Here is a 23,339-nt window from a genome sequence, read left to right as displayed (position 1 = left end):
CATTTAACTCTATTTGTAGCCCTTCTACTCTATCCAGACAGTGGGAGGTGCGGCTGATAATTCCAAGGTTTGGTCTTCCTGGTGACTAGGAGCCACCTCAGCACCCCACCCAGAGTTGCCTCAATAGGATGCTTCTAGTACACTTATCACTTAGGAATTTTTAAATGTTCAGGAACTCCGTGCCAGGAACCAGGGGCAGAGACATACACATATATTTTTTTTGTTTATCTCATACCAACTTAGTAGATCTTGTCACTTCTGTGTTCAAGGTTGGGGGAGGGGTCTTGGCTGTTAAGGGCTATTTCCAGATTTTATACTGTTTCCAGCCCCATCCTTGATTCCTGGTTTTGGGAATACCTGACACCTCTGATTTCTAAACCTTTTTCCCTCTGTTGACAGTTAGGTTTTTAGCACTTTCTGTTTTTCAAAGTCAGTTAAAACTTACCTGTCAGCTTACCATTTCCCATAATTCTGACCTTTCCCAATTGCTGTGGTATCCCCTTGTCCCTAATTCTCTTTGTCCTGTGGATTTATACTGTTTTCATTCCTTTACTATCATTTTATGGGGTTTTATTAGGGTAGGAGGATAAACTTACTTAATCTACCATGTTCACTGGGATTCTTAGTATGATATTCCATCATTTTGGAATGAATCACGTCTAATATGCACTTTCTTATCTTTTAAGAAATTCCTGACTGTACATAACACAAAGTAACTTAGAATGCATTTAAAAATCTCCTAAGTTTATTTGCTGTTTTTTTAAAAGGCAGTACATCTGATAACTTTACCCATGTAAACCAAGATGCTTGTTTATGTCCATGCTTTATGAAGCCTAATTTTCTTTAATAATAATAGAGAAATACTGTTATAGTCCTATTTAGCATTTCATTTTATTTTATTTATTTATTATTATTTTTTTTAACGTTTATTATTTATTTTTGAGACAGAGAGAGACAGAGCATGAACAGGTGAGGAGCAGAGAGAGAGGGAGACACAATCTGAAACAGGCTCCAGGCTCTGAGCTGTCAGCACAGAGCCCGACGCGGGGCTCGAACTCTTGAGCTGTGAGATCATGACCTGAGCCGAAGTCGGACGCTTAACCGACCAAGCCACCCAGGCCCCCCTTAGCATTTCATTTTAAAAGATAACTTTCAAAGCAGCTGTTTGTCTTTTAGTATTTATTGAGTTGGAAATTTTGAATTAAAAATAGACCAGAACTAATAATCATGTCTTTAGAGAAAAGTTTTTTTTTTTAATGATTTGATTATACCTATGAAGAAATTAAAAAAAAAAAAAAAAAAAGAAATTAAAGAGAAACGTGTTTCATTTATAAGTAGGATATTTGTGGTGGCTCTAAAAATACAATATATGCTGATGTTTGCAATGGAATTAATTATATGAATAATATATCTAAACAAATAAGCTGTATCATGTAGGGAAATATTATAGGTAAAGAGATGTCTTTGATTTGCCTGCAATAGAGTAGTGGTAACCAGTGTTAACTGAAAATAATCATTAGTTAACTGAAAAAAATCATTTGTTGCCTTTCACCAGTTTTAGTTCAAAATGCTGATTCTTCCAATCACCAGATAGTTGTAAGAGTTGGGACAACCCTATGCAGTTCCATTGCTAAATTATTGGTTATATGGAATACCTACCAAAAAAAGAAGTGTGTCTAACTGTATTGTTAAAGCTTTATCTGATCCTGTGGCTAGTCAGTTTATGTGGAGTAATGAAACAATGCTTAATGTTTGCTATAGGCATTTTCGGAGAGTTCTCTTAAAGTCACTTCAAAAGGATCTACACGAGGAAATGAACTACATCACTGCAATAATTGAGGAACAGCCCAAAAACTACCAAGTTTGGTAAGATGAAAATAGGAAGGAAACGTGTCACTATGCTAATAATACCTTCCCAGTGATGAGATTGTAGGGAATTTGTTTCTTTATAATTTAAGTACTTTGCATTGGAGCTAATGTTACCTGTCTCATAGGGCTTTTAAGAGAATTAAATGAGATAATTTTATGTTTAGTGCTTAAAGTGGTACCTAACATTTAGTTAACACTCAAGTGTGTGTACTGCTATTATTATTTAAAATTTTGACATTAGCATATAATACTGCTAGAAAATTTTTGAGTGAAGAATCTGAAAAAATGTTTTCTATCCTGTGTGTTATAAAATGACTTGACTGGTATTTTGATCTTTCATTCGTTTATGTATTCAAAAAATTTATATTGATGCTGGGGATACAAAGGTGAACCACACAGTTTAACAAGGAAAGCAAATAATACAGCCAGTTATTTCACAGTGCAGTATGAAAACCACAGTGTTTTACAGAGTATATTTGTTGTAGAAACTAAGCCCTAAGTTAGCATGGACAAAACCATAGGGATTATTATGGGTGAGGGGAATAGAATACAATGAGAAAAAAGAGAGGCATTTTGGAGCAGGAGGACAGAGAGCAAGTATGAAAGAAATAGAGTTTGAACAGTACCCGTCGTATACTGAGCACCCCTTGAATTAAAGCCACTGTGGTTGCTGTTATTGTGAAGATGGAGGAGGAGGTAGTGGTGAAGGTTCAACTTTCATGCAGAAGGATGTCTGTCTTTTTCTTTCTTTCTTTTTTTTTTTTTTTTAAGGTTTATTTATTTATTTTTGAGAGAGAGAGAGAGTGTGAACAGGGGAAGGGCAGAGAGAGAGAGAATCCAAAGCAGGCTCTGGAATTTTGACGCGGGCTTGAACTCACACACTGCAAGATCATGGCTTGAGCCAAAGTCAAATGCTTAACCAGCTGAGCCACCCAGGCACCCCAGGACCTAATTCTTAAGTTTTTCCTAAATTACAAAATTAGTAGGAATCTAGAAAAATAAATTACTAGTGTTCACTGTATTGGAATTTTTCTGAAATAAATTTAAAAGCCTTTACCTTTTGAATTTTCCTCTTGGGTAGTATCTTGCCTTCTTAATATTCTGTAAGATGAATTTTTATTTATTTTTTTAAATTATTTTTTTTAAATGTTTATTTTGAGAGAGGGAGGGAGTGTGAGTTGGGGAGGGACAGAGAAATAAAAATCCCAACCAGGCTCGACACTGCCAGTACAGAGCTGGATGCGAGGTTCAAACCATGAACTGTGAGATCATAACTTGAGCCTAATTAAATCAGATGCTCAGCCGACTGAGTCACCTAGGCACCCCTATAAGATGAGATTTTAAATTTTCCATGCATGCAAATAAATCATTTATTAAGCATTAAATCTTTTTCCTTTTCCCTGTCACTCCTACTCACTTTTATATTTTTATTTATTTTTTTAGAGAGAGAGAATGCAAGCAGGGGAGAGGGATAGAAGGAAAGAGAGAATCCCAAGCAGGCTCCACACTCAGAACGGAGCTGGATATGGGACTCAATCCCAGACCCTGGGATCATGGCCTGAGCTGAAATCAAGAGTCCCACCCTTAACCAGCTGAGCCACCCAGGTGCCCCCCTACTCACTTTTAGTATATTGAATACTAATGGATTTTTTTAAAAAACAGCTTTGTTGAGATATAACTCACATATTACACTATTTACTGATTTATTTATTTGTTTGTTTGTTTGTTTATTTATTTTTAAGTAAGTTCTACACCCAATGCCAGGCTTGAACTCATGACCCCAAGATCAGGAGTCTCATGCTTTACCAAGTGAGCCAGCCAGGTACCCCTACTGTTTACCTACTTAAAGTGTACAGTTCAAGGAATCTGGGTGGCTCAGTCCGTCAAGCATCTGACTTCAGCTCAGGTCATGATCTCATGGTTTGTGAGTTCAGGCCCGGCATCGGGCTGTCTGCTGTTAGCACAGAACCCAATTCAGATCCCTCTCTCTCTGCCCTTCCCCGCTTGTGCTCTCTATGTCTCTCTCAGAATAAATAAACTTAACTGAATGAGCCATCCAGGAGCCCCTATTTATTTCTTTAAGTTTATTTATTTATTTATTTATTTATTTATTTAAGTTTGTTTGTTTGTTTGTTTATTTAAGTTTATTAAGTGTTGGACTCTCGGTTTGGGCCCAGGTCATGATCTCATGGTTCGTGAGTTTGAGCCCCACATCCAGCTCTGCGCTGACAGTGTGGTGTCAGTTTAGAATTCTCCCTCTCTCCCTCCCTCCCTTCCTCTCTTTCTCTGCCACCACCCCCCTCAAAAATAAACTTAAAAAAAAAAAATGTGTACAGTTCAGTGGTTTTAGTATAGTTACAAATATGTACAACCATCACCACAGTGACTTTTAGAACATTTTTACTAATAAATTTTTATAAATATTTTAGCTAAAAAAATTTAAAAAATAGACTCCAACAGAAAACCTAAGCATTTTTCTAGTACAGAAACAACTCTTGACAAACTTGGCAGCTTGTCATAGCTAATTGCCAGAGTAGAAGTGAATTCAGTTCTGCCCATGAACTAGTGGAGTGAGCAGTTGCTTGTATGGTGATGCTGTGGACTTCAGAAAAACAGAGCCTGTTTATAACCAGAGGATCTTCTATACTGGATTAAGTAGTATCACATTTCCTATAGTCTCATTATGCCATCTGGGAATGTTTCAGAATTCTTAGACAGGATCTTGTACTGGACTTCCAGATTTAGCTTTAAATAAACATTCTTTAAACCCTGAGTATTTTATTTCATTTTACACACAAATTACTGTTTTGTTTGTTCAGCTCTTACTTACTGTTCTGGAACTTTTCCCTCTTAGTGTTACTTCTGTGTTACCTTTTCTCTCCAGTAGAATCTTGAGAATTAAAGGTGAATTTCTGTTTTTTTTTGAGTGTCCCTCCACATCGCCTAATACAATACGTGCAGTTGATACCTTAGTTCTTGGATACATTAACACAAAACCTCTTTCTTTTCCCGGCCTTAGGCATCATAGGCGAGTATTAGTGGAATGGCTAAAAGATCCATCTCAGGAGCTGGAGTTTATTGCTGATATTCTTAATCAGGATGCGAAGAATTATCATGCCTGGCAACATCGACAGTGGGTTATTCAGGTATTGCCTTTCTTGTTACAGTGTTTTTCAGATTATGTTTTGCCTGAATTAAATAATTAAAATTACTGTTGAATGTAAGTATACTCCTGAACTGAAACACACATATAGATCATTACCCACAATTACAATGACTAAGAATTATTAAGATACTTAATTAAACCTGACATCCTTCATGTTGATTAATTTTATAACCTTTCAAGATATGTTGGTAAGTAGCTTCATATTAAAGAAGAGTAATAGTAATTTTTGTATTTTTTAGATTGAATTTGCATCCCATTTTATATTTGATAGCAAGTTGAATAGAAAATGTAGTTGTAATTTTTTAATATAACTGTATTATTTTAATTAACAAGGGCATTGTACTTACTGGGGTTTTGCATACATACAGTTTGGAATATGATGTTACAATAATAGTATTTTATTTCTGCCCACTTGTTAAAATTTTATGCTAAATCCTGAATAGTAGAGAATAGTTAAAACTCCCACTCTGGGCATTTTATTTATTCTATCAAACAATTCTAGTGTTGTTTCCTATGAATTTTTTCCAGTGATTGCTACTTTGTGCACTATTCATTATACCAAGAGGATTTCACAAAATTCTTTTTTTTACTTAAAAATTTAAACTTTTCTAAATTTGTTTAAAGGGATAAATTTTCTAAAGATTTTTGGTATTTTTTTATGAAATTCTACCTTTTTGCCAGTATCAAACAAGAAGTATAACTCCATTGGCTTTTTTCATAATTATCCCCAATTTTTGCCACATTTGTAAATTTTGACCATTTCATTTCTTTTCTTAATTATCTTTATTGTTTCTCTTCTCCCTATGATCTTTTTTTTACTAAAACAGCTCCATAATGTAAAAGTTTATATCTAAATCCAGTTTTGTATATTTCTCCACATGTATTTTAATGTAGTTTTATCATATATAAGCATTTTTAATATTCCCTTTTACTTTAATATTATATATTCATATCAAATCCATCAAATTAATACACTTTACTATAGTTTATCATTTTATTATTACTGAGTTTGGGTTTTTTCCCTCTAAATTTTCACCTTAAACAATGCGTAAGCATTTAGTTACATAATTAGCCTTTTTTTTGCCTGTGATTTAGTCCTTTAGAGTAATTCTTGGGTCTATTTAAATAGTATAAACATGCCTCTTGGTATCTAAATTGTTCTCAAGAAGATGGTACTGAATTACAGGACACTTTGCTTTGTCTTCCTAAAATTTCTTTCCTTCCTTGTGACCGTTCCCTTGTCTTTGATGACTTTTCTTTCCCCCCTTCATTTCCTTGACCTGCAACTAGCACTTTCCTCCAACTATGTGATGAGTCCCACCCACATCTTCAGTTCTACCTAGCTCTGCTGAAATTTTATTTTTTATTAATAATGGGACATTTCTAGGGGTGCCTGGCTGTCTCAGTCGGTAGAGCATGTGACTCTTGATCTCGGGATTGTGAGTTCGAGCCCCACTTTGAGTGATTTTATTGAAAATAAAATCTTAAAAAATAATGGGACATTTCTAATTGGATATTCTGTATTTTCTCTTAGGAATTTAAACTTTGGGATAATGAGCTGCAGTATGTAGACCAACTTCTCAAAGAGGATGTGAGAAATAACTCTGTCTGGAACCAAAGATACTTCGTAATTTCTAACACCACTGGCTACAATGATCGTGCTATACTGGAGAGAGAAGTCCAGTTAGTAATCTTCACTTGTTCACTCATTAAAAGAACATTTGTGTACCTGTCAGGTCTCAAGCATTGGGGTTACAGCAAAGATCAAGACTGCTCCTCGGGCACCTGGGTGGCTCAGTTGGTTAAGCGTCCGACTTCGGCCCAGGTCATGATCTCACAGATCATGGGTTCAAGCCCCACATCAGGCTGTATGCTGACAGCTCAAAGCCTGGAGCCTGCTTTGGATTCTGTGTCTCCCTCTCTGTTCCTCCCTAGCTTGTGCTCTGTCTCTCTGTCTCTCTAAAAATATAAACATTGAAAAAAAATTAAAATAAAAAAAGACTGCTCCTGATCCTGCCCTCATGGAACTAGTAGGACAGAATACATGGATGAAGTCTATAATGACAAATTTACAGATACTCTAGTATACGTCTACTTTGTAGTGTCTTACATTTCTTGAAATATCGTTAACTACTAGAGATTGAGAAGAAGTCAGATTTCATAGTGTCTAGGAAGTTTTATTTTAAAACGATCTCAGAGACTCTTAATGATATAGAACACACTGAGGGTTGATGGAGGGAGGTAGGTAGGAGATGGGCTAGATGGGTGTTGGGTATTAGGGAAGGCACTTGTGATGAGCACTGGGTATTATATGTAAGTGATGAGTCACTGAATTCTACTTCTGAAACCAATATTGCAATGTAAAACAACAACAATGTATTTTATTAAATTCTGGTGACCTTTAGATAATAGTCCCTATAGGCCATGTTACTCTACTGTGCAGAGTTTAGAGCAGGATAAGTCTGTTGTAGGGAGCTGTCCTGTATGTTGTAGGGTTTTTATAGCATTCCTGGCCTTTATGGCTTTTTTTTTTCAATGTTTGTTTATTTTTGAGAGAGAGAGAGAGAGAGAGGGAGACACAGAATCTGAAGCTGGCTCCAGGCTCTGAGCTGTCAGCGCAGAGCCCAATGTGGGGCTCGAACTCATGAACAGCAAGATCATGACCTGAACTGAAGTCAGATGCTCAATGGGGCGCCTGGGTGGCGCAGTCGGTTAAGCGTCCGACTTCAGCCAGGTCACGATCTCGCGGTCCGTGAGTTCGAGCCCCGCGTCGGGCTCTGGGCTGATGGCTCGGAGCCTGGAGCCTGTTTCCGATTCTGTGTCTCCCTCTCTCTCTGCCCCTCCCCCGTTCATGCTCTGTCTCTCTCTGTCCCAAAAATAAATTAAAAAAAAAAAAAAAAATGTTGAAGTCAGATGCTCAACCGACTGAGCCACCCAGGCACTATGCCCTATTATATCAGTAGAAAACCCCTGCCCCAAGCTGTGACAAAAATGTCCACAGATGTTGCCAAATGTCCCCTGTGGGGCAAAACCATCTGCAGTTGAGAACTACTGCTTTAGCATACAAAAAGCTGTTAAAAGAGAATTTATGAATTGGCATGAATATTAATATCCATAAACATTAATAGCCAACTCTTTTCTGACTTTGTCTATTTTGTCTTAATGTCTGTTTTAAATTTGAATATATTTATTGTTTTTATAGCCTGATGAGAACATACTTACCATTTTAATTATAAAAGTTGTTTTAGGGGCACCTGGCTGGATCAATTAGTAGAGCGTGTGACTCTTGTTTTTTTAATGTTTGTTTATTTTTGAGAAGCACAAGCAGGGGAGAGATGGAGGGAGAGGGAGACAGAGGATCCCAAGCAGGCTCCGCACTAAGAGCAGCAAGCCTGATGTGGGGTCCGAACTCAGGAACTGCAAGATCATGACCTGAGCTGAAATTGGATCCTCAACTGACCTAGCCACCCAGGGGCCCAGAGCATGTGACTCTTGCTCTCAGGGTTGTGAGTTCAAGCCCCACGTTGGCCTAGAGTTTACTTTAAAAAGAGAAAAGAAAAAAAAGGTAAAAGTTGTTTTAACAGCTCCTGGGAAGAGCTGATTTTTATGACCATCTGCTTTTATCTCCTTTGCCATTACTTCTCTTTGGATCAGGGCAGCTGGCTTTTCTTTTGTGTTCTATATAAGGTTCTGGTGATTTAAATTAAAAAAAAGAAAGGTTTATAATTAAGTGTCCTGCATTAACTCTCTGTTTCAGGCGTCTTTCTGGAGCAGCCACATACCCCTCAAAAACATCTTACACTTTCTTTTTACTGTTCTGTTCTCCAAAGCTGCACTGTCCAATATGGTAGTCACTAGCCACATATGGCTGCTTAAATTCAAATTAATTAAAATCACATAATTCAGTTCCTCAGTTGTATGAATCACATCTCAGGGGTTCCGGATCCATATGTGGCTAATGATTACTAACTATATTGGAGAGCACATATAAAGAACATTTTCATCTCTGTTGAATAGTATTGATCTAAGGGATCAATGAACTTACTGAACAGTGAACTTACTGAAATAATCATATTATTCTTAAATGTAAATACTGGGACTTGAGTAGAGAAAATTCGGACTCATCATCCAGCCCTTAATATATTACTTTTTTTTCTTTTAGAGTTGATACTCTGTTGTGAGGATTAGGACAAAAGTACTGTAAAGGACAGCAAAGTGTCATCTTTTTTGTAGAGTTCAGTAGCTTTCTTGCCAAAAGGTAGAATGCTTCAGGTTATTCTTCCTTAAATTAATCCAATTAATAATTAGGAATTTCATATTCCTTATTTATCATAGTGTACTTCATTAGGCTAGATGTAATAAGATACTTAAAAACTGAGTATGAAGAGTGGAAAGTGGGAACTTCTCATAGCCTTCAAAGGCAGGTTACTGGGTTTCTATTACTAAATAGAAATAATCAGTCAAGGGGCGCCTGGGTGGCGCAGTCGGTTAAGCGTCCGACTTCAGCCAGGTCACGATCTCGCGGTCTGTGAGTTCGAGCCCCGCGTCAGGCTCTGGGCTGATGGCTCGGAGCCTGGAGCCTGTTTCCGATTCTGTGTCTCCCTCTCTCTCTGCCCCTCCCCCGTTCATGCTCTGTCTCTCTCTGTCCCAAAAATAAATAAAAAAAAAAAAAAAAAAAAAAACGTTGAAAAAAAAAAAAAATTAAAAAAAAAAAAAAAAGAAATAATCAGTCAAGAATCTATGAGATTTCCAGGGGGTTTGCCCGGTTGGCTTGGTCGGTAGAGCATGTGACTCTTGATTGTGGGGTTGTGGGTATAGAGATTATTTAAAAATAAAATCTTTAGGGGCACTTGGGTGGCTCAGTCAGTTAAGCATCTGACTTGATTTTGGCCCAGGTCATGATCTCACAGTGGTGAGATCGAGCTCTGCATCAGGCATGGAGCCTACTTAAAGATCCTCTCTCTCCCTCTTCCTCTGCTCCTCCCTCACTTGTACATGTGCTCTGTCTCAAAAAAAAAAAAAAATAAATAAAATAATCTTTAAAAAATTGTTTAAAAAAATAATCTAAAAATTTTCCATATTTAAGGTGTTACCATTAATGCAGATAAAAGAAAGTGCTTAAAGAGCTGTAGTTATCTAGGGGCGCCTGGGTGGCTCAGTCGGTTAAGCGGCCGAATTCAGCTCAGGTCGTGATCTCGCGGTCCGTGAGTTCGAGCCCCGCGTCGGGCTCTGTGCTGACAGCTCAGAGCCTGGAGCCTGTTTCAGATCCTGTGTCTCCCTCTCTCTGACCCTCCCCCGTTCATGCTCTGTCTCTCCCTGTCTCAAAAATAAATAAAAAACGTTTAAAAAAAAAATTAAAAAAAAAAAAGCTGTAGTTATCTAGAATTAGTTGTGTTAACTAAATTTTTTAACTGTAAAGAATATAGGTGTACCTGATGATTTGTTCTTTTCCTTTTGTTATAAAAGGAATGCAGTCCAGTTGTAGGGGGAAATTGTACTGGATTACATAAAGTAAAATATCAAAATCTCTTATTCTCTCTCTTCTCATACCCCATTGTTTAGAGTGAGCTACAATTAGTGTGAATCCTTCCAAACCTTATTAAATATATTTGCAAACATGTATTACAGCAATGTAGGCAATGGTATTATACACATTGCTCTTTTTTATTTAATATATCCTGGCCATATTTCTAGGAGTACACAGTCCACTAGTACTATTAATAATAGTTACCATTTATTAAGCATTTACTACATGCAGGAATTTTTATTTAATTTTCATAATTACACTGTGAGATATCTGATGAAGAACTTGAGGTTCACAATAGTTCTATAATGTGCCTAAGAGCACCTGGATAATAATTGATGGGGCTATTAGAAGCTAGGCTTTCTGATCTCAAAGCCCATGTTTTAACCATTAATACAGATAATAGTTTAGTGCATGTATATATAAATAAAATCCTTCAGGTATTGCCAAAGTGAAATTAATAGTCTACAATGACTAGTGAAGACATGCAGGGACATGGTTTTAAAAATAACTGGAAACATTAGGTCATGTAAAAATGTTGGAAAAAAACCTTTTCATAGTGCTGAGTGAGTTTATTATTACAATAGTCCCTCGCCGCCCCCTTTACATGTGGTTTCACTTTCCATGGTTTCAGTTACTTGTGGTCAGCCATCAGATCCAGAAACATGATCTTCCTGATGACATATGTATGGTGAGACATTAGGTAGTATAGTCTACTGCTCTGTCACAATGCCTGTCCTTTACCTTCATCTTATCATGTAGCATTTAAAAAAATTTTTCTGTCTCTTTTTGAGAGAGAGAGACAGAGTGTGAGCAGGGGGAGAAGCAGAGAGAGGGAGACACAGAACCTGAAGCAGGCTTGAGGCTCTGAGCTGTCAGCACAGAGTCCAAAGTGGAGCTTGAACTCACAGACTGAGATCATGACCTGAGGTCGGACGCTTAACTGACTGAGCCACCCAGGCACCCCATCATGTAGCATTTTATTATCTTACATCATCACAAGAAGGATGAGTACAGTCTAGTAAGATATTTTGAGTGAGACCACATTCATATAACTTTTATTACAATGAGTATATTATAATTGTTCTATTTTATTGTTAATCTCTTGGTGTCTATAAACTAAACCTTATCATAGGTATGTATGTATAGGAAAAAACCTAGTATAAAGGATTTGATCCTCTGTGGTTCAGGCATCTACTGAGAGTTTGGGAGCCTATCCTCTGCAGATAAAGGGGGACTCCTGTACTCGCTGTGAAAAAAAAAAATGCTATCCTAATGGCATTGCAATAAAACCAAGATTACTAAATTTTGGTAACTTATTTGAGCAAGTGTGTAGTGAAGCTTAGTTCTGTAACTCTTGGAATTTGTTGTAATTGGATCCGAATTATATTTAATAACCTGGTTAAAGGGAGAGAATTACCATTCTGACTGGTAATCACGTCATGGTTAGAATATAAGATATATAATCACATCTTTTAGAATATAAGAAATATACATTTGTGTTGGTTTCTCATTTTTATTCTGTCTATATAATTTCCATGCTGTCTTATTTTTTATCACAGCTCCTGAGATTATGTAGTTCTTCTTTTTGAATGACTTATGATTTGTTGGGCATATATAGATCTTAGACTTTTCAAGATTTCTTTACCAATAAGAGGAAAACCTGTTTTAGCTGACATTTTCTTCAAAGGGAAAGCCTATATATTTTTTTTTTTTTAATTTTTTTTTTCAACGTTTTTTATTTATTTTTGGGACAGAGAGAGACAGAGCATGAACGGGGGAGGGGCAGAGAGAGAGGGAGACACAGAATCGGAAGCAGGCTCCAGGCTCTGAGCCATCAGCCCAGAGCCCGACGCGGGGCTCGAACTCACGGACCGCGAGATCGTGACCTGGCTGAAGTCGGACGCTTAACCGACTGCGCCACCCAGGCGCCCCCAAAGGGAAAGCCTATATTAAAGGAAATCTTCCACATCAATTTCTTTTCCTATTGTGAGTTGAGCCTTCATATTAGTTAGGTGTCCCTTCCTAGAACTGGGTACAGACTTCCAGGAGGGAGGAACTACATAAATATGAATTGATTCCTGCAGATTTGAGGGATTCTGTCTAATGTAGATATAAGTCCTAGACCTAGTCACAGCCTAATAAGATAAATGAAAGCACATATCCAAGCTCTGCTACAATCTTAGAAAACTGTTTCTAATTATTGCACTGCTTTTCAAATTATACGCGTATTTATTTTCTTCTAGGTACACGTTGGAAATGATCAAACTAGTACCACATAATGAAAGTGCTTGGAACTATTTGAAAGGGTAAGAGGTTGTTTTGTATTGTTTTGTATTAAAACAACTGCTAATATGATGTATCATGGAATATGTTCCATTAATCAGATTCTAAAGGATACTAAAGAATTTTCCATTTTTCTGGATCTAAGGGAAGTGTAACTGTTAGACAGTAACACCCAACAGTGCCTTCTATCCTTCTCTTCACCTCCCAAGTACATACCATCATAGTTTTTAGAATAGTCCATGACTAGGGTTCAGAATAGTTCTATAATGTGCCTAAGAACACCTGGATAATAATTGAGTCTGGGTAGCTCAGTCGGTTGAGCATCTGACTTCGGCTCAGGTCATGATCCCACAGTTCGTGAGTTCAAGCCCCACATTGGGCTCTGTGCTGACAGCTCAGCTTGCTTTGGATCCTCTGTCTCCCCTCTCTCTCTGCCCTTTCCCTGCTCATGCTCTCTCTCTCAAAAAATAAACATTAAAAAAAAAATTAAAGAATAGTCCATGACTAAACAATAATACAATTTTAATTGTATTTATGAGTCCTGTAGTCTTTATGTCAAAGAATGGGATATACATACCTAGACACCTAGTTTCTGTTTGGCTCAGGAATGTAGTAAAGGCAAAGCAAACTATTTATAAGCACATTGCACAGATGGATAGCCAGCATTTCTGTTTTCATTTCTAGAGATCTGTTAGAAGTCTTATTCCTTAAATTGACAAGATTTCACTTGCCTGGCCACTGACATAAGCAGGCTGCTTATTGAGCTTAGAGGTCTCCCTGGAAACTAGGCCCAAAGAGCATAAAGTACAGAGCACAGTCACATTTGTTGATGTGTCCAGGGTTGGGGCCTATAATATCTGGATAGCTAAAAGAATAAGGAACCTTCTTTAAAAAAAATTTTTTTATTTACATTTATTTTTGATAGATAAGAAAGAGACAGCATAAGTGGGGGAAGATCAGAGATAGATAGAAGGAGACACAGAATCCGAAGCAGGCTCCAGGCTCTGAGCTGTCAGCACAGAGCCCGACACGGGACTCGAACCCACAAACTGCAAGATCATGACCTGAGCCGAAGTCGGATGCTTAACCAACTGAGCCACCCAGGTGCCCCTGAATAAGGAACCTTCTTAAGAAGAAATAGAAACATCTCTGTTGTTTTCTTCCTTCACTTCTTAATGTTAAGAAGGTGTTTATTTTCTGATTTAATTGTGTAGCAGTTTGAGTTAATAAATGATCCTTTTTAAGTTTCATTATTGTTTTTAACTAATTGTACTCAACTTGTAATTATCCATGATAAAATTCACACATAATTTAAAAATTTCATTTAGTTTCAGCTTCATTCAAAATAAGTTTCCTCTTGTGCATGTTACAGAGGTCATTTTCTCTTGAACTTTCTGTTATTTTTGTTCTTCTCTTGTCAGAATTGAGGATAATTTTTCTTTTAGAATTTTACAGGATCGTGGTCTTTCCAAATATCCCAATCTGTTAAATCAGTTACTTGATTTACAACCAAGTCACAGTTCCCCCTACCTAATTGCCTTTCTTGTGGATATCTATGAAGACATGCTAGAAAACCAATGTGACAACAAGGAGGACATTCTTAATAAAGCATTAGAGGTAAGCCAGTCGGGACTCTGCTTTTCTTCTTGGTGTCTCAGAATTCACCCAGTGTGGCTATATTCATGACCTTTTCAATGTGTTCACTCAGGAGTTCAGTGCAGGGCTATTTGTGCTGTTCAGGGCAAAACCCAGGTCACTAGTGAACAGAGTATATAATTATAGTGGTGTAGGTCATTTGAACATGATCTGAGTTTAACTGTATTGGCTCGAAAGCATTTGCTCTAGAGACTGATTTCCATTATCTTTAAAGAATTTTTGTTTTTCGTTTTCAGTTGTGTGAAATCCTAGCTAAAGAAAAGGACACTATAAGAAAGGAATATTGGAGATACATCGGAAGATCCCTTCAAAGCAAACACAGCACGGAGAGTGACCCGCCAACAAATGTACAGCAATAACACCATCTAGAAGAACTCAATGGAATGATTTTATTTTTTTAAGAGACTCTAATGCAGGAGTTTAAAACTAAAGTGATCATTCCCTTTGCCTGTGGTATAAAACGTGCACAGGTATTGCTTTTTAACAAGAACTAAGTGTGATGCTCTTTGGGTGCTGCTGCTATTCAGACTAGTAATTTGATTCTTCTTAAGCAAAGTGATTTGGTGGGGGAAGGAGAAGAAACAAAGTCCCGTTCAGGAACTTTTGTAGTCTTATCAACATTTGTTCTAATCCCTTAGCATCAGCTCTTCCCTACAGGGTATATGCGTCAGAATTTGCAGCATTAATGAGTGCGGGTAACTTGTATGTAATGCATATAAGGTAATTTAAATTTTGGTTCAGGAAGCAGGGAATGCAGTTGCTACATTAGAGCTGCTATGCCACACTCACAGTATCTTGCTATCACTGTAACCAACTAATGCCAAAAGAATGGTTTTATAATAAAATGATAGATGTATCCTAAAACAATGACAAAGTACTTTGGTTTTTTTAAATAGCATTTAAGTATGTACAAGGGACATTGTCTCAGCTTAGAAGAGCCACTGAGAAAGAAAATACTGCCATAGAACTATAGAAACCAGAAACATGATTATGTTAAAGGAAACATTATTAGAATGTGAATTGGTCAGTTCTTTAAATTATTTTTTTCACCGTTTATTTATTTTTGAGAGACAGAGAGACACTGAACATGAGTGGGGGAGGGGCAGAGAGAGGGAGACACAGAATCTGAAGCAGGCTCCAGGCTCTGAGCTGACAGCACCAGAGCCCGACGTGGGGCTTGAACCCACAAACTGAGATCATGACCTGAGCCGAAGTCAGATGCTTAACTGACTGAGTCACCAAGGTGCCCTGAATTGGTCAATTCTTGACATCAACAAAATCTACTCAAGACAGTTTAGTCCTACAGGGTTTATTAAGGTATATAGTAACTCACAGAATGATTACCTGATCTTCCATAAATACATGGCCCAGCCACACTGTAGCACTGGGCCATCGAATTGCTGTTGCCTGTGCCAGGATCAGGAAACTGCTGACAGGCTGCCACTCCAGGACTGTGCACCCCTGCCCCATTGCGTATGGGCACATCTGCTTCCCTTCCCACATGGTGCAGCTCCCAATTACAGGCTCACTCACTTTGGTGGGTCAGATTAGAAAGAACCTGAATGACATCTAAAACTCTGAACTGCAAAGGAATCTGGCAAATGTAGTTTATAGCTTTCCAGCCTCTACAGTTCAGGAAGACATGCCAGAGTAGAGTGAAGTGTTGAACAGGTTAGTTCTCTGTACCTGTGCATAATTAAATCTCACTTTCTGAATAAAGAGTTCTTGTTCAGTGTTCAAAGCACCAAACTACAACTAAAGGAATTTATATACAGTAGGATAGTCTTCTGAAGAATTTAGGAAATAATATTTTTAACATTTCATATCTTTTTGCTGTTTTAGACTCAAAACTCTGATTTGATATTTTAAATTGTCATATGAAGTCTCATTCTTAATGTAGACCATTTCAAGCGTTATACGGAACAAAAACCTTACAGAGAAGTTACAAGATAGCATTTACTCTCAGAAGCTATCTCATCGGTGTCCCAAAATTGATTGGATTCTGAGTTATAGGCTCAACAAAGTTCATCAAGACTGTTTAATAAGAAGCAGAATTTACACTGAGAAATGTAAGTGAAGCAGACCAGACACAGTTGAATTAGCCTGGTTACTTGGCATTTTATTTTCTGCCTGAGGTGGCAATTCATTTATTAAAACATTGCTTCGTGGTCATGGGATCAGGTGAGGAGGCTCTATGATTTAAATTATGATTTTAGGCTCTGCTAATCCTGACGAGGACCATCTCCTTAATGGACAACTGGACACATAGACCTGGCAGCACACTCCTTTCACTGGACCAGCAATTAACATGTCTGTGGAGGGGGCGCCTGGGTGGCTCAGTTAGTTAAACGTCCGATTTCAGGTCAGGTCATGATCTCGCAGTTCGCAAGTTCGAGCCCCTCATCAGGCTCTGTGCCAACAGCTCAGACCCTGGAGTCTGCTTCGTATTCTGTGTCTCCCTCTCTCTCTGCCCCTTCCCTGTTCACACTCTGTTTTTCTCTCTCTCAAAAATAAACATTTAAAAAAAAACAAACAAAAACACGTCTGTGGAGGAGTCTGCTAGTTCAGAACTACTTGCTTAATAACACTGTCACTGTGTTGCTGATTTGCACTGTTGGTGCAAAAACAATGGTGGGTAAAACTGCTGGTGCCTTACTACAAAACAAGGCAGTGGTACTCAGTAGTTGCTGTATTCTTCACTGCCACATATTCACTGAAACATGTCTTTGATGAGTCAGTAATTATATATTTTATTCACAATACTCTGTCTTTTCAGTACTTTGTGTGGCCAAATGAGTTTGTGCATAAAGCATATCTTTCTGGTTGTCTTGAAGAAAAGCATTTGTACAATTGTGAAGTGGGCCAAACAGGCCACTTCTCATGAACACCACTTTTACTTGAAAGAACAATTGATAAACTGGTTACTCATACTTGGGTAGCTGGCATACATTTTCTCCAAAATGAATGAAGAGTTTGTCACTTCAGTTTGTCATAGGAAACAACTGAGTGTTTATTGCCAATGCTAAAATTTGAGTTTTCAAATGAAAATTTTAATCTACCGCGGTAAGGCTGGCAACTTCCCAATACCTATTACAGACATTTCAAATGAAATCAACATGTTATTAATTAAAGTGAATAATTTTTAAGAATTTTGATACTGTTTACATGTGTCAACAATTGGGAGAGATACATAACTGAAAGAACCATTGTTTTCCAAATGACCAATCCATGATGTTATCATGCATAGATAAACAATCCATTCAGATTATAAATCATAGAGAAGATTGCAGATTCCACATTACAACTGACCTTTGAAAAACCACCCCTTGTCAGATTTTGGTGTAGTATCAGAGTATCAGAGGTATCACAACTTCTGAAAAGGCTATTAAAATATTCCCTTTCCAACTATATATGTGTGTATGAGTCTGGATTTTCTTCATAGACTTCAACCAACACATTATATTGCGACAAGTTGAATGTAGAAGTAGATACAAAGATCTAGATATCTCTTATTAAGTTAGACTAAAGAGATTTGCAAAAATGCAAACTGCCACTTTTCTGTTTAGTTTGGAAAATGCAGGTTTTATAAAATGTTATTTTTGTTAACATGTAATAGGTTTATTGTTTTAATAAATTAATAAAAAATTGAAATTTCAAATATGGTAAATGTCAATAGATATTACCCACATTAAGAAAAGCTGGACTTAGACAAGATTAAGACACCACTATGTCCTCTGGGACATCAATTTTGAGAGAGACCAGCAGCATGCTCTGCACCATGGTACCTTGAAAATGTTTATTGGCTATTGAAATACTATTTGGGGACAAAGAAGCAGAAGAGATTATCTGCCTGATGGAGTCAAGAAGGATTCACAAAGGAGAACAAATTTGTCTAGTTACATCCTTTAATAAGGCTGTAAACTTTACAATTGGTTATATCCCAAATACTAACTTATAAATTAACAGGACGGTCCAGAACATTTCCCTGGATCATTTCCATCTAGAGAAATCAATGTTTTTCAAACTGGATTGTAACTCATTAATGGGCAATTACATCAAGTCAGTGGGTCTGAACCAACTTAAAAAAAAAAAAGATATAGAAAATGTTTAATTTCACTGAATTCTCTCACATTATTTCTTTCATTCTACTTGATTTGGTGTATTCTAATATTTTCCCCAGCATTAATGAGTAATATTGTGTGTTAAGGTATACAACATAATGATTTGATAAATGTATATATTGTGGGATGAACTACCACATTTAAGGTTAGTTAACAAATCCATCATGTCACGTACCACTTTTTTTGTGGTGAGAACATTTAAGATCTGCTTTCAGCAAATTTCTCTAGTTTTTTAAGGAAGAAGGATAGATGATTGATAGAAGACCCTTCTTTCACAGTTTACACCTTTAATGCTATACATTTTCCTCAAGCAACTGCATTAACTGTTCTCGGAAATTTTGATATTTTGTATTTCTGTTTTCATTCAGCTCAAATATTTTCTGATTTCTCTTCTTGAGACAGCATCTTTGACCCATGGATTGTATAGAAATGTGTTTAATTGCTAAGTGTTAGAGGAGACTTTCCTGCTATCCTCTGTTACTGATTGAGTTGTTTGGTTTTATTTTGTTTTCAGTGGTGACTCTAGAAACCTTTCCACCATATAGGTCTCCTTACCCTCCACCATTTATACTGTAATTATCTTTTGTACTATAGCCACTTACATTAAGAAGCTCATCAGACAATTTTACATTTTGTGCATTCAACCGCCAAACATTTTAAGGAATTCAAGAAAAGACTAGTCTGTTACATTTACCCAGCTATTTACCATTTCTTTTACTCTTCTTTCATTTCTGATGTTCCAAGTTTCCTTCTCCTGTCATTTCCCTTTTGTGTGAAGACATTTCTTTAAGCAATTCTTTTTAAAAAAATAATTTTTAAAAGTTTATTTGTTTTGAGAGAGATAAAAAACATGAGCAGGAGAGGGGCAGAGAGAGAATCCCAAGCAGGTTCTGTACTGTCAGCATGGAGCCAAACTTGGCGCTTGATCTCACGAACCGTGAGATCATGACCTGGGCTGAAACCAAGAGTCAGACACTTAACTGAGCCACCCAGATGCCCCTGTTTAATTCTTTTAGAGTAGGTCTTCTGGTTGCAAATTTTATTATTTTTTCTTAATCTAAAAATATATTTATTTAACCTTCATTCTTGAAGGACATTTTCACTGGATGGAATTCTGGGTTTATAATTCTTGCAGCACTTGAAAAAATATGCCACTTCCTCTGGCCTTAATGAATCAGATGAGAAATCTATCATTAGAATGGTTGTTTGTCTATAGGTTTTCTCTCTTTCTCTCTGGCTGCTTTATAATTTTTTAATTTGTCTCTTGTTTTCAGTAATTTGATTTTGATGTGTCTGGGCATGGGTGTCTTTGGATTTATTTTTCTTGCTTAGCTTCTTAGATCTTGAATTTTTTACCAAACTTGGTATGTTTTCAGCCATTATTTCCAAATATTTTTTCAGCACTTTCTCTTTTCCTGTGGGACTCTGATGACAAGAATGTTAGACCTTTTATGTTTGTCCTACAGGTGCCTGAGGTCCTCATTTTTTTTTCTTTTTCTCTCTGTTGTTGTTCGGATTAAACGACTTCTATTAATCTGTCTCCAAGTTTAATGACTTTCTCTGTCATCTCCATTCTGCTATTGGATCTATAAAGTGAATTTGTTTAGTTATATGTTTTTCAGTTCTAAAATGTTTATTTAATTCTTCCTAAGTTCTATTTCTTTACCAATACTTTTTTTTTTAATGTTTATTTTTGAGAGAGGTGGGGGTGGGGTGGGGCTGGGGGGACAGAGGATCCAAAGTGGGCTCCATGCTGACAGCAGAGAGCCTGATGTGGGGCTCGAATTCACCATTCATTTAGATCATGACCTGAGCCGAAGTCAGCTGCTTAACTGACTGAGCCATTCGGGTGCCCGTCTTTACCAATACTTTCTATTTCTTAAAATTCATTTGAGACAGAGAGAGTGAGAGAGAGGGAAAAGAGAACTTTAAGCAGGCTCTATGCTCAGTGTAGAACCTGACACAGGGGTCAATCCCACAATCCTGGGATCATGACCTGAACTGAGATTGAGAGTTGAATGGTCAACCAACTGAGCCACCCAGGTGCCCTGTAATACTTTCTATTTTAACTTTTGTTTCTAGAGTGTCCATGATTGTTTCAGCATTTGTATAACTGTTTTAATGTCTTTGTCAGATAATCTCAATATCTGTATCATCTCATCATTGGTAACTGTCAATGGTTTTTCCCCATGCAAATTGAGATTTTTGGATACTTCATACACCTAGTAATTTTCTATATTATGGGCGTTTTGAATGTTATGAGACTCTAATTCTTATTTAAATCCTGTGGAGAATGTCAATGTTTTTATTTTAGCAAGCATTTGCTATAGTTAGGTATGGGTCACAAGTTACAACACTCTGTCTGTGGCTACATTCCAAAATCAGTTCAGTTTTCAAATATTTTGCAGTGCTATTTTTTAAATAACATTTTTAAAGTTTATTTATTTTGAGAGAAAGCACAAATGGGGATGAGGCAGAGAGAGAGAATCCCAAGTAGGCTCTGCACTACCAGCACAGAGCCCAATGGGAGGCTCAAACTCATGAACCATGAGATCATGATTTGAGCTCAAGTCGGACACTTAACTGTGCCATCCAAGCACCCCATTGCAATGCTCTTTATTTTTTAAAATTTACATCCAAATTAGCAGATAGTGCAACAATGATTTCAAGAGTAGATTCCTTAGTGCCCTTACCCATTTAGCCTATCCCCCCTCCCACAACCCCTCCAGTACCCCTCCCTCAGTTTGTTCTCCATATTTATGAGTCTCTTATGTTTTGTCCCCCTCCCTGTTTTTATATTATTTTTGTTTCCCTTCCATTATTTTCATGTTTTGTCTCTTAAAGTCGTCACATGAGTGAAGTCATATGATTTTTGTCTTTCTCTGACTAATTTCACTTAGCATAATACTATCCAGTTCCATCCACATAGTTGCAAATAGCAAGATTTCATTCTTTTTGATTGCCGAGTAATACTCCATTGTATATATATCACATCTTCTTTATCCATTCATCCATTGATGGACATTTGGGCTCTTTCCATATGTCGGCTATTGTCGATAGTGCTGCTATAAACATGGGGGTGCATGTGTCCCTTCAAAACAGCACACCTGTATCCCTTGGATAAATGCCTAGTAGTGCAATTGTTGGGTCTAAGGTTGTTCTATTTTTAGTTTTTTGAGGAACCTCCATAATGTTTTCCAGATTGGCTGCACCAGCTTGCATTCCCAACAATGCTATTTTTTTTAATGGTTATTTTACTTATTTTGAGGGAGAGAGCGAGAGCACGCATGTGGGAGGGACAGAGAGAGAGGGAGAGAGAGAATCCCAAACAGGCTCCACGCTATTAGCGCAGAACCCAACACAGGGTTTGAACCCACAAAATGTGAGATTATGACCAGAGCCAAAGCCAGATGTTTAACCAACTGAGCCACCCAGGCATCCCTACCATTTTAACTGTTTTTAAGTGGTATTATGTGCCTTCATCTTGTGCAACCACCACTACCATTCATCTCCTGAATTTTTTTACCTTCTCAAATCGAAACTCTGTACCCATTATACAGCATCATTTTTAACAGCTGCATAGATATAATCTCTTTCAGAAAGCCCTATTGTTAAATATTTAGGTTTGTTTCTACAGTAAACATTCCTTATCCACAACACTTCATACAGTACATCTTGCACATGTATTCAATTATTTCTGCACGATAAACTCCTAGAAATGGGATTTGCTAGAGCCCTTTATATATAGGAGGAATTGATACGGGTTATACAAATTTACACTAATATATGGCTGTGGGGAAACTTTTAGATTCTGTACATCAACAGTAGGTATTACCATTCTCTTTCCTATTTGCCAATCTGAAAGCAAGTTGCTTCTAGTTATTTTACTTTTCGTTGTTCGGATTCCCAGTACAGGTTCAGTTTTTAACCCGCATCAAATTACACTCATGATTCTGAACTTGGAAAATATGTCCGTGGAAAATAAGTCCGTGTAAATAGCACTTCCAGTTTAACCCACAAAAAGTTATATAGTCTAACTTCCAATGTTGAAACTTTTCCATCAGGTACAGATGCCAGTGCGATGCATTGAGACCTTCCACCTTCCCTCCCCCTTTCCAGACAGTACTGTACACCTCCTTTGGCGTTTGTCAAAGTTCTTGCCTGCCACCCTTTGAATGCGTGAAACTCAGCTTTCCTGCGCAGGCTAAGCCCCTGAGTTTCCCCTCCACCAGTGGTTCTCAACCTTCAGAGTCTTCAGCATCACCCAGAAGCACAGATTGCTGGACCCCACCCGCCGCCAGGTCTGGGATGGAGCCAAGAATTTGCACTTTTAAAAATTTCCCTGGAGACGTGAAGCATCTGCTTCTGGTCTGAGGACCACCCTTCGGGACCACCGCTTTGCAATGATCAGGAGCTTTTTGAAGGGTTTAGATCTTATAGCTTCACTCCACTGTACGCAACTCCAGGCTGGGCGTCCAGACTAAAGCAATAATAGGTCAACACATCATTGTCCTCAAGGACTCAGAGAGAGGCCAAGGAGAGGAGACCGGTGGGCGCACCGGGGCTGGAATCCTGTCTGCGAGGGCCTCCAGGTGCGCGGCGGGAGGCGGACGCCAGGGGGCAGCCTCGCGCTCTCTCTGCCCCCTCTGGTTTCCGGCCGCGCCGGCGCAGGAGGCCGCGTGCTGGAGTGGGGGTCGCAGGTAGGCGCAGCGAGCGG

At 37.8% G+C, this 23,339-nt stretch overlaps 1 protein-coding gene across 1 annotated transcript in view; it reads left to right on the top strand.

The window, feature by feature from the left end:
* FNTA (farnesyltransferase, CAAX box, alpha) overlaps positions 1 to 17,911 on the top strand; it is a 34,028-nt gene extending 16,117 nt beyond the window's left edge. Inside the window, exons 4-9 of the mRNA XM_058720480.1 lie at positions 1,762 to 1,866; positions 4,889 to 5,015; positions 6,570 to 6,718; positions 12,806 to 12,868; positions 14,291 to 14,462; positions 14,738 to 17,911. Of these exons, the coding sequence (XP_058576463.1) occupies positions 1,762 to 1,866; positions 4,889 to 5,015; positions 6,570 to 6,718; positions 12,806 to 12,868; positions 14,291 to 14,462; positions 14,738 to 14,860 (739 nt within the window). The 3' untranslated portion in view covers positions 14,861 to 17,911. The remainder of the gene's footprint in view (positions 1 to 1,761; positions 1,867 to 4,888; positions 5,016 to 6,569; positions 6,719 to 12,805; positions 12,869 to 14,290; positions 14,463 to 14,737) is intronic.
* Positions 17,912 to 23,339: the final 5,428 nt, after the last annotated feature.

The sequence above is a fragment of the Neofelis nebulosa genome, chromosome 3, assembly GCF_028018385.1.
Source record: "Neofelis nebulosa isolate mNeoNeb1 chromosome 3, mNeoNeb1.pri, whole genome shotgun sequence".
NCBI classification, from domain to species: Eukaryota; Metazoa; Chordata; class Mammalia; order Carnivora; family Felidae; genus Neofelis; species Neofelis nebulosa.
Note: the sequence above shows the minus strand (reverse complement) of the source record. Positions and strands in the feature narration are given on the sequence as shown.